Consider the following 11,183-nt stretch of genomic DNA (forward strand, 5'->3'; position numbering starts at 1 on the left):
TAGAAAAAACAGAAACATCAAACATCTCCAAGACTCTCTTTGAAAGAACTAAAAACCTTTGTTCTCATGGTCCAATCATGAGTGAACTCCCCGATGAAGCCTTGTGTGCTAAAACATGTCAGAGTTTTAAAGGTTAAACATGAGTTTCCAAAACGTTTTGCTGGAGAACAATGAACTATTTGACTGAGTTTCAATCATTTACAGACGAGCAAAACCAGGACAGAGAAAAAAGGACAAAACTGACTCAGTAAAAAACAGAAAAGAAGATCCCATGTAGATCTGTATTATGTAGAAGTTCAGCCCAGCAACCAGTTCAGTTCAACACAAGTTTAAATGATTCTATCTGAACTCTGTGGAGCCTGATCTCAAGCTTTTTGAGTCTGACACAGAAACCAGAGGATCTTTCTGTGTCTTCAGATTCACTGTGATCCAGTGATGGGAGTGATTTCAGCCCTGAGTGATCGCGCTGATGTTTGCACAGAGCAGACAATGAGGTGAATGTTTGGGCACATTGGTAACAGTGAAACAGTTTATTAGTAACGTGGGATCGTTTGTGTGCAGAGTATGAACTGAGATTCCTGAAGCTCTTGTCACACTGGTCACAGCTGTAGTTTCCTTCTATGTGTGTTCGTTCATGACTGTTACGATGACCTGAATGCGAGAAGCTTCTCTCACAGTGTCTGCACTTGTGTGGTTTCTCTCCTGTGTGGACTCGTTTGTGTGATTTAAGGTCCCTTGCAGTGGTGAAGGATGACCCACACTGATCACAGAGGTGCTTTTTAACCCCACTGTGAATCAGTTCATGTTGTTTTAACTCACTTGGTGTGGTGAAGCTTCTCCCACATTCTTTGCAGTATTTCAGTTTGTCTCCAGTGTGTCTACGTTGATGTGTTTTAAGGGCAGCTTGCCAACTGAAAGTTTTTCCACAGAGGTCACAATGAAAGTCTTTCCCACCACCACAGTGATGACAGGGTTGAGAACTGGATCCATCTGTGTCGCTCTGCTTCTAAACAAAGACACAAAGACAGTGTAAGTCAGTCCTTCAACATTTGTATCCTGAACGTCGCCTGAAATAAAGAGCATCTCTGCAGACGTCCAACTACATTTGACTGTTTCAGTTAACACACTCAGTTTACTGGGCTGCAATAACTACAATACTACCACCATAATACTACAGTAATACTAAAATCATAACTGAAAGGAAAATCTGAATAATCACTCAGAGCTGCTTTTCCATGCAGTAGAATTGCTAACATGCTAACACAGTTTAATGAGCAGAGTTGTTCCAAACAGTCAGGCTAAAATGACAAGATAACAATATAAATACATACCTCACAGTAGCTGCACTTGTAGAGTCTCTTTCTGGTGTGGATCTGTTGGTGTCGTCTCAGGTGACGTGGAGATTTAAAAGTCTTCTCACACAGGTCACATTGATAAGGTCTCTCCTCAGTGTGGGTAAACATGTGTCGTTGTAAGTCTGTGTGAGTTATAAACTCTTTGCCACATTGTTCACAGCAGTACACATCATGTCTGTTGTGAATGCGTAGGTGTGTATTTCGGCTCTCTCTCTGGCTGAAAGTTTTTCCACAGATGTCACAGCTGTATGCCTTAATTCCAGAGTGGGTAACTAGATGCCTCTGTAAGTGGCTACTGTTAGTAAAAGCTCTGCCACACTGATCACAGCTGTATGCCTTAATTCCAGAGTGGGTAACTAGATGACTCTGTAAGTGGCTACTTTGACTAAAAGCTCTGCCACACTGATCACAGCTGTACGCTTTAACTCCACTGTGGATGAGTTGGTGTTTTTTTAGGTAACCCTTCCTGGAAAAAGACTTTCCACACAAGTCACAGCTGAATGGTCTCTCTCCAGTGTGGATGACCTGATGCTGTTTTAGTTTATCCCTCACAGTAAAACCCTTCCCACACTCGTCACAGCTGTATGGCTTAATTCCAGAGTGGGTAACTAGATGCCTCTGTAAGTTGCTACTTTGAGTAAAAGCTCTGCCACACTGATCACAGCTGTACGCTTTAACTCCACTGTGGATGAGTTGGTGTGTTTTTAGGTGACCCTTCAAGGAAAAAGACTTTCCACACAAGTCACAGCTGAACGGTCTCTCTCCAGTGTGGATGACCTGATGCTGTTTTAGTTTATCCCTCACAGTAAAACCCTTCCCACACTCGTCACAGCTGTATGGCTTAATTCCAGAGTGGGTAACTAGATGCCTCTGTAAGTTGCTACTTTGAGTAAAAGCTCTGCCACACTGATCACAGCTGTACGCTTTAACTCCACTGTGGATGAGTTGGTGTGTTTTTAGGTGACCCTTCAAGGAAAAAGACTTTCCACACAAGTCACAGCTGAACGGTCTCTCTCCAGTGTGGATGACCTGATGCTGTTTTAGTTTAGCCCTCACAGTAAAACCCTTCCCACACTCGTCACAGGTGTGTTTTTTCTCTCCCTTTCTTCTGTGAGGTTTGTCGGCCTCCTGAGAGCGCTGACTTCTGGCTCCATGTTGGTCCTGCAGTGACAGAGATACAAACAGAGGCAGTGAGTGAAATGCAGTCGTGGAACAAACTCAACCTTCAAACTCCATTAACACTAGTTTTAAACCTGAAGGTGGAGCGTGGCACCAAACACCTTAAAGGTCTCTTATCCCCACCTGCTGGTAGTTCTAACACATTACATCCAACCTGCTGTTAAAGATAATTCATGACTGTTCAAACACTAAAATCATGCACACACACACACACACACACACACACACACACACACACATTATTTTATAATTTAGATTATTTTGTTGTTTCCTATTACATATTTCTATAGTTTGTATAGATTTATACAGAATTATTCAGTGATAATAAATCCTATGTTTGTTTATTCTAAAGGAACCCCGTTAGCTTCCACAACAGATGTTGCTCGTCTTCCGTCAAATACTCACATAAAATATTACACAATAAAGTGGATTCAAGATATCCACATAATTTCACTCTTACATCCACAGTGAGGTTTCACAATTGTTCAAATATAAGCAATCAATAATAATAATAATAATATCAATAACATTGAGGCACATTACACAAATTTCAAAAACAAATCATGTCTTACAATATTTACAACAACTAAAAGCTCTGTAAATCGGCTTTTAAGTGTTCATTGAAGTTTTGAATAATTCTCTAATTTTTTAAGGCAACTTATTCCACTTAAAAGTTGCTCTAAATGTAACAGTTTTACAAAACGTTACTTTTAACTCGAGCATTTACTAAATTGCAGCTTGTTGAAAACTGTGTAATATGATGATGTATTTCATCTGGATACTGCAGCTGAGCAGAATAAATGTGGTGTGTTTAACAGAATTGCTTTCTTTAGAACTACAAGTAAGCCATAGAATATTTTAGCCTGTACAGGAAGCCAAGAAAGGTTATTATGCATGTTATCAATATTAGTATAGTATGAACATCTTCACACTAATCTGGACGCCTTATTCTGGACTAACTGAAGTCTGTTAAGATCTGTCTTATTAGCTGCTGACCAAATGATTGAACAATACTCCAGATGAGACATTACTAGTGCATTAATGACATCTTTCATAATGAAGAAGTGATACACAAAGAGCATTTCATAGCCATAGCTATGCCTTGTCGGCAGAGTTATGTGACATTAGTGATGTTTGTACTTTCAGCGTTAACTTGGTTTTAAAGCCTTTAAAATATACGCCGTTCAATAGTCGACCTTCATCTGACAGAGAATGTGATGATTTTGTGGATAATTAAAGTCAGTCATATATCCACAAACACAACAAGCTGAAAGTCAGTGATGCTGCTCGGTTTGCAGTCCTGAACATCACGGCACAAGCAGGATTTACTGCACTGTTAATGTTAGCTGTGTTATATTGCTGCCTCTGTTCGGTGGTGTCGAGCCAAACGCACTTTAACGTGTGTTTGAACGAGCTGACGGTTCACTCGTTAAGCTGAAAGAAAGATGCTTTAATCACAGCAGTCACACATGTGTCCACTGCACCATCTGGAACTCTTCTTGTTTACACTCGTAATAACACAAACACTAAATCCTGCTTCTCTGGTGCTGTTGTGTAGCAGTGTGTACACCTGAGACTGTCACCTGTCTGTCTGTCCTGCACTCTCTCTCTGTTTCTTTCTCTCTGATTGTGGAATAAAAGTATGAACATGTGTTTATAAGTTACACTTGTGTTTGAATCCTGCAGCTTATCACACATTTGATTTCCATGTGTGACGACTGCAAGTGTCCAGAGTGAGGACAGACTGAGGGAGCCACTGCTGCACATCATCTGTGAGGCTTTGCAGCCCTGATGATCCACCAGGACAAACTCAGCAGTGTGTGAGGAAGAGGAGGAGGAAGAGCCAGCAGCAGCTGACAGATGGAGAGAATAGACAGACTGTTCCCTGTTTGTGAAGGACTGCTAGGAAAGTTTAACATAACTGTCTGTGCTGAATCAGTCTTATTAGGTAATGTTCAAATAATGTGATCATCCCAGTGTTTCCAGTGTGGGAGAAAGTACTCAGGGCCTTCAAGTTACACACTATGAAAGGCAGCAACAAGTTTAATGTTCAGAAACCTAAAGTCTGTATCAGCAGCAGGATGGAGCTAAAATAAATGTTGGTTTCAGTTCTATGAAGCTTTGAGTATTTTGGATCAGTAGCTGCTGTGTTTGTTGCATCATATTGCTGTAACTGTTTATATGCTTTATATATTCTGAGCTAAGTTGATCTATAGTGTTACATCATATTCTATAAGGATGTTATGTGTTTGTAGACTTTCTGCCCAGTTTGACCCATTTAGCAGAAGTCAGCCTGTTTAAGGCTCTGATATCTATTCTGTGTGACTTACAGCAGTTATGACATGGTCTGATTTTCTCACCCAATAAAGGAATATTTCATATATCAGTCTACTCTTCATTCTATCAGACACAGTTATCACAGCTCCTACATTTGCTTTTTACACATATATGTAAGCACTGAGCCACATTTAGTACCAACATATTAAATGAACAATATTTGTCTCTTATATATGATACATCTGTATACACACTGTCACAGATACTTGTCTGTGAGTGAAGTGATTAATATAATAACTATCATATTGGCCATATTATATTTACATTACCACAGTGAGATGACTTTAGTCTCATGAACAACATCAGCTAATTTTTATTTACAGCTAATCTTAAACGACTGTTCAACACAGAAATGAAGCCCAACAATCATGTTTCACAGTCCTGTGGTCTCAGCCTCAGATACTCATCAAATCACACAGAGCTCATGTAGAAACAAATGAACTAAATATGTTCTCCTTCATTTCTGTCAAACAAAGCTGTATGAAACGTTTCCAGCTGTTAGTATCATGGTTGCTAGGCAACCTGGGCAGCGCGACGGAGGCTAGACGTCCCATTTCACGAGCCTACGAGCCTCGCACTTCGGCCTTAGCGGTCTTTGAGTACCCTTGAGGACTTTAAAGCTGCAGAACCTGAATCGGGATACAGCCATGATGATCTCCAGCCTCGTGCTCGCCAACATTCTCACCTGAGTTAAGAAGACGATCACTGAAATGGTCTCAGCAGGTCCTTTGATGACAGCAATGAAATGCAGTGGTAAGGCTTTTTGGGGATTAAGTTCGTTTTCATGGCAAAGAAGGACGATGCAGTTCATCTGATCACTCCTCATAACATTCTGGAGTGCAGGCAAAATGCTATTATAAAAACTTAAGCAGCAACTTCTCCAGGTTCCAATATTTATGCAATTCTCAAACCTTTTGGCCACGACTGTATAACCTCTTCTGAAGTTTAGTGGATATTATACATGGTTATGCTCAGGATGTGTCGGCCAGTTTCCACTGGAAACGCCTTTTGGTTAAACTGTCAGCGAGGAATTTGCATTTGCACTGTTACATTTTTATATAACTTTAATGCACATAAACAACAGCTGCTTGTTTCAGTGAAAATACATTGATGGCTTTTTAATAAAGTTGTGCAGCTGTAAAGTATTTTGTCTGGTGTCAATTCTATCGTCAGCTACATCGTTATGGCAAATGTTCAAATGTATATGGTGATAAATATCTTTGGTCATATGGTCCTGCTCTGTCTGTCACCTTCTGTGTTGAGCTCATTGTTTCCTCTGTAGTGGCTGAGCTGAGTCCAAGTAGCTGAAAATGTTCCTCTGCTGCTCCGTCAGACTCTCCTCCTCCTGCTGATCAGCTGGGACACAAAACAGATCTTTGTTAGGCTCCACACTGCACTGAAGAGTCAAAGTGTCTCATATGTTCATCTGACAAGTAAAAGAACACATTTTTGTTTCCCGAGGTGGGCAACTTGTTGGAAACAAACACAAAAGGTTTGAGCACTGATACCTGCCATTGCTGCCATTGAAAGATGCAACGCCAGCAATGTGGATTGTCAAGACTCAAACCAATCATCAAGCAAAGACAACAGGGATCATTTGTTTCTGTTTATTTAGCATTCACAGCATTTGTAGTTGCCTTCTGTGCAGGGGAAGTCCACGCACACTGTGTGGTACCGCCATCCGCAGAAGGTGCATTCAACCTCTGTAAGAGAAACGAGATCGTCTGAGACTGAAATGATATTCACTAAAGAAGTGGTGATTTGTAAAACTTCAAGTGTATGATAAGGTGAAAACAAATACACAACTGCATGTCATGTAGTTGAAGGTTTTTTTTCTTTTGGAAGACCGGAAAACACTGAAAGTTACAAATTAGTCCTTTATTTATCCAGGTAAAAAAAAATCTCATTGAGATTAAAAATCTCATTTCCAAGAGAGACCTGGCGTCATGGCAACACAAGTCACATACCACACAGGTATATAACATTTATAACAAACACAATATCCCAACATGTGTAACAAATTTATTGTGCTTGAAACAAATTCAGAATAGGTGATAAAGCAGCTGCACATGTGTGTCACGAGTAAATCTGGCTGTATAACAAACAGAAACAAGTGATGCTGCTGTCTTTGCTCAACGGTTGGTTTGAGTCTTGACAATCCACATTGCTGCCATCTTTCAATATGTTGAATGCACCAGTGTAAGTGCAGCCACTCAGACTCAATGTGTTCATAGAAACAGGTGCAGATGTGTCACGAGTTCATCCAGCAGTAGCTATGGCACTTGGCCACAGGGGGCAGCAGTGGACTGACCTGCATTCGAGACTGCTCCAGCTGCTCTGTGACAGTCAGTAGATCTGCTACAAATTGCAGATCATATGCAAGTTTTGGAAATGACATTTTAAATATTCCTAACTTAGCCACGGCAGCATTGTTGATGTATTACCTATATACTACAAATTATTCCACCTGCTGAAAAGTGGATCTAATGTGGGCGGACTCACACTTAGCAAATAAACCTGTGATGTGAGAATGTAATCAAACTGTTGATCAGAGGCAAAGTAATTTAAAGTTTATGATGCTATCGTCTAATGTTAGCTGACATGATGTTAGCTTGTAAACTTATGTTGTTGTCTGGGTCTCATGTCTGATCTGATGATAATAACTGTGACAACACAGAGATTAAATAAAGGACGTTGGTGGGACTTCTTATGTTAGAACTATAACTTCAGTTAAGGAGTGAGACGTAAGGTGACAAGGAGAATGAAGAGAATGAGAAAGAAGTAACTGGGAAGAGAAAATGAAAACAAAAATTTGAAATGATCAAATTTGTGTTAACAGATGATGGTGATTTTAAAAATTCAAGTAATTTAAAGGTTTTATCCTATTTGTTGTTGTTTTTTTCATATTCTTCTATTTGCAAGAGGTTATTAATAAAACAGGTTCTCTTTCTGGTTTCTCTTTTTGGACGCACTCTCTACAGCTTATCACATCCAAAATGGCGGATGTCAAGTACAAAACCTCGACAGAAACAATCAGCAAGAATTTTAGCATCAGTCCAAAATAAAACTGTCCAACTACAGAGTTTTAAAATCCAACTAAACTATGAACAGAGATCTTTTACAAATAGGCTATTGATGAGATGACAGTGGTAACAAAAACGTACACATCCGCGCACACAGACAAAATGGCGGGAGAGCGTTTAACGGTCGACCTCATGAGTCCGTTACCGTGAACTATGGAGCGGCAGATTTGTGCTGGAACTGAGCTGCACACAGCTGATGTTAGCCAGGAAACATTACACACTGCTAACGTTACCTTCACACGGAGCTCCACACGGAGACGATCAGCGTCAGGCACAAACACCAAGTTCAGAAAAGAGGAACTTTGAGCAGGAAGGAAAGAGTCAGAGCGGCGTTTGAGGACACGTTTACAACCACGAACATCAGAATCTGTCTGTGCTGCATTCAAGTGCAACTTGGAAACTCACTAATCTCTGTCATGTTGTCCAAAGATGATTTATTTCTGCTGGTTTTCTTGTTTGAAACACAAACATGTGTCAGCACTTTGTTGTTCTTCACCCTGCAGCATTTGAATATTTCAGGAGTAAACTGATCATAAATTCATGAAGTCATGACTGAAAGTGCAGACTGAGAGTGGATCACATGATGTTTGAGGTGTGTCATGTGACATGTTCAGTATTGTCACACATGTCTAGATTGTCCCTGATATCATAGCTGCTCAAACACTGATGATTATATTTGAAGAATTATTCCTGATGGCAGCAAAGTTTGAATGGAGCTCTCTGTCTGTGCTGATTTGTCGCCCTCTGGAGGTCAAAGCACAAACTGCATGATGTCACTGTAACCACCACAGTGACAGGAAGTGTTTTTAAATGATGAAATATGTCAGTGATGCTGATAGTGTGTTCATCACAGACGTTCAGGCTTCGTGTTGACATGAATCAAAGTTAATGTCATTATGGACCAAGGACAGTACTCTGGGTCTCCTGCAGAACAACTCGAGCTGTGATACCTGAATGAAGAGCCTCTGCTGCTTTAAAGAAGGAGGCTCGAGGCAGAGGTGAGGTGCAGACCAACCAGCTTTTATTCAGCAACTTTAACAGAAGGATGAGAAAAATAAAACTATACAGCACAGTGATGCTGACTGAAGCCACAGCATTAAACTAAACAAGCATCTGATCATCTTTAACAACATCTAATAAATAATGACAACTATTTAATCCTGTATTTCCTACAATAAAGCCTGTTCAGATATTTGTTGCTGATGGAAATGTAAAAGGCTCCCAGGAACCAAAGGACAAAAACAGAGGCAACAGTCACAGCTGCAAAGGATCCCCTAACACATAAACTGGTTCGAAGATATTTTCTAGCTCTGCAGAGGAGCTTGATTGCACGGACAGTAAAAAGTGGATTCAATAACAGCAGCGAGCGCTGAGTGATATAACGGTGCTGCGAGCAGCAGTGCAAAGGCTCACACAGAGACAGCAGCTACACTGTGTGTGGATGTGATCCACAGTCACAGCTGTGGGTTTCAGTCAGTGTGTCTCTAACTTCATGGTCACATTTCAAAGCTTATTGGAGCCAGAAGATGTTCAAGTAAAAGATTTATTGCTGTACTCGTCTACCAGGATAACAGGAGGTTCATAAAGCTGTGTAATACTTCAGCTTTCCATCATGGAGTAGTAGTTGTGTCCCTTTGTGTTTATTAGTGTGTTCACACGTCTACTTTAACTTCACTCTGTAATGAAAGGATTCAAATCCCTGATAAATACATACATGCTGACTCTGAGTCTCAGTGAAGGAGGAAAGGATGGATGAAGGCAGCCTAGTGTGGGTCATGTGTGTCCAGCAGTCATCCAGGGCCTGGATCCATCTGTAACAGGAAGACAAAGTCCAGCCTGTAATCATCCTATCAGGCACAGCGTTTCCATCCAGCATCCTGACGACGCTAACAACCCGTCAAACGTCTCCTCTGGTCCACAGAAGTCACACTTCCTGTGTCATGTTTACCTTTTTAAGTGTGCTATTCAAGCCTGTGTGACCAACTCTGACTCTCCAGATTCCATCCTGGTCTCTGCTGCAGCTTCTTCTACACGACTGTTTTCTGTATAATAATATCTGCCTTTCCCGTCTCTGTCCCAGTGTGCCTGCCACTCGTCCTTCATCTTTACCTTCATTATACTCTTCACCTCACTTTCACTGTATTTTATAGTCAAACCTGCACGACTTCTTCTTGCTGCACCTTTTTAAACTTATCGTCCTGTTCATTGCATCAACACCGATATTCACAGGGAGCCATAAGAAATCCACTTCTATCCCTCTGTGTTTGATTCTATACAGTAAATGAAGTATATCAAAAACAATATGTTGTCTAGAGTCTGAAGACATATCACCTGTGCTCACTAGCACGCTGCTAGAGTCCCAGCAAACCACATACCTCCATATTAGTGCGTCCTCCACCCAGTTCAAGCCAGTAACATCACTACCAGCTCCCAGTATAAACTGCCACATCATCTGTAATTCTTTTACTCATCACCAAACTTATTTGTGGGAGAACAAATGCAGCAGCCGTTCTTTTATCTGACAGTGTTGACGCATCAGTAAATATCCTCACATGACCTGAGGACTTTCCCACTATATGAACCTGCTTTTAGTCGCCCCTCCTCCCTCGCCACAAGCTTCCTTTACAACATAACTTATAAAAAACAACTTTATTGACAATCAGCAATAACAATTACAGACAGTCTAGAAGAAGAATCACATGATCAAGGAGCAGAAGTTTATGGTTTTAATAGCTTTTACATTTTGGGAAAGTTTTAAAAACATTGTTTGGTTTTCTTTCTAAAGCGTTGAAAGGACGGCTTTGCATCAGAAAATAAGATCAGCAAATGAATCCATTAAAGTTCTTTTGCCTTGTTTGCAAAAGAAGCCAAACAACATTTGTGTCACAAAGAGAGACTTCAGAACAGATCAAAGATCACAAACATCAGGCACTGATGCCAAACACAGAAACAAAGGCACCAGCAGGTGAAGGAGGCCTGTTGTAGAAATGACTCTGAGTGCTCAGGTAGAAACGCATGAAGAACCAGTGCGTCTAATATTTGGAAACCAGTCTGTGTTTGAGCGTCCTGGATGAAACACAGATCATGTTGCAGAGCGAGGACGTCGTCTTTCCTCCCGAGTGTGTAACTACAGGACGTGTGCAGAAGGTTTAATCGTCCTCCTGACAGTTACTGATGAACGAGTCCTTCAGGGAGGCTCCAGGATCACTGTGGCTTTTACCAGCTGCTG

The 11,183-nt window shown here is 40.9% G+C and overlaps 1 protein-coding gene across 1 annotated transcript; it reads right to left on the reverse strand.

The window, feature by feature from the left end:
- Positions 1 to 313: 313 nt before the first annotated feature.
- LOC146640672 (uncharacterized) lies at positions 314 to 10,247 on the reverse strand. Its single transcript, XM_085399957.1, has 4 exons — positions 9,669 to 10,247; positions 6,122 to 6,227; positions 1,332 to 2,516; positions 314 to 1,006 (listed from the first exon to the last, which is right to left on the reverse strand). Exons 2-4 carry the CDS (start codon positions 6,137 to 6,139, stop codon positions 314 to 316), a joined length of 1,896 nt encoding a protein of 631 aa, XP_085256083.1. The 5' UTR covers positions 6,140 to 6,227; positions 9,669 to 10,247.
- Between the last annotated feature and the right edge of the window lie 936 nt (positions 10,248 to 11,183).

Source organism: Rhamphochromis longiceps, unplaced genomic scaffold, assembly GCF_057381845.1.
Source record: "Rhamphochromis longiceps isolate RC_006_pf unplaced genomic scaffold, R_longiceps_female_GT1.1 unmapped_scaffold_4, whole genome shotgun sequence".
Lineage (NCBI taxonomy): Eukaryota > Metazoa > Chordata > Actinopteri > Cichliformes > Cichlidae > Rhamphochromis > Rhamphochromis longiceps.

What these genes read in the sequence shown, in the direction of transcription:
- LOC146640672 (XM_085399957.1), bottom strand. An exon ending in ACAAGTGCAGCTACTGTGAG is followed by an intron (nt 1,007 to 1,331) that starts GTATGTATTTAT and finishes GTCTTTGTTTAG; the next exon opens with AAGCAGAGCGACACAGATGG.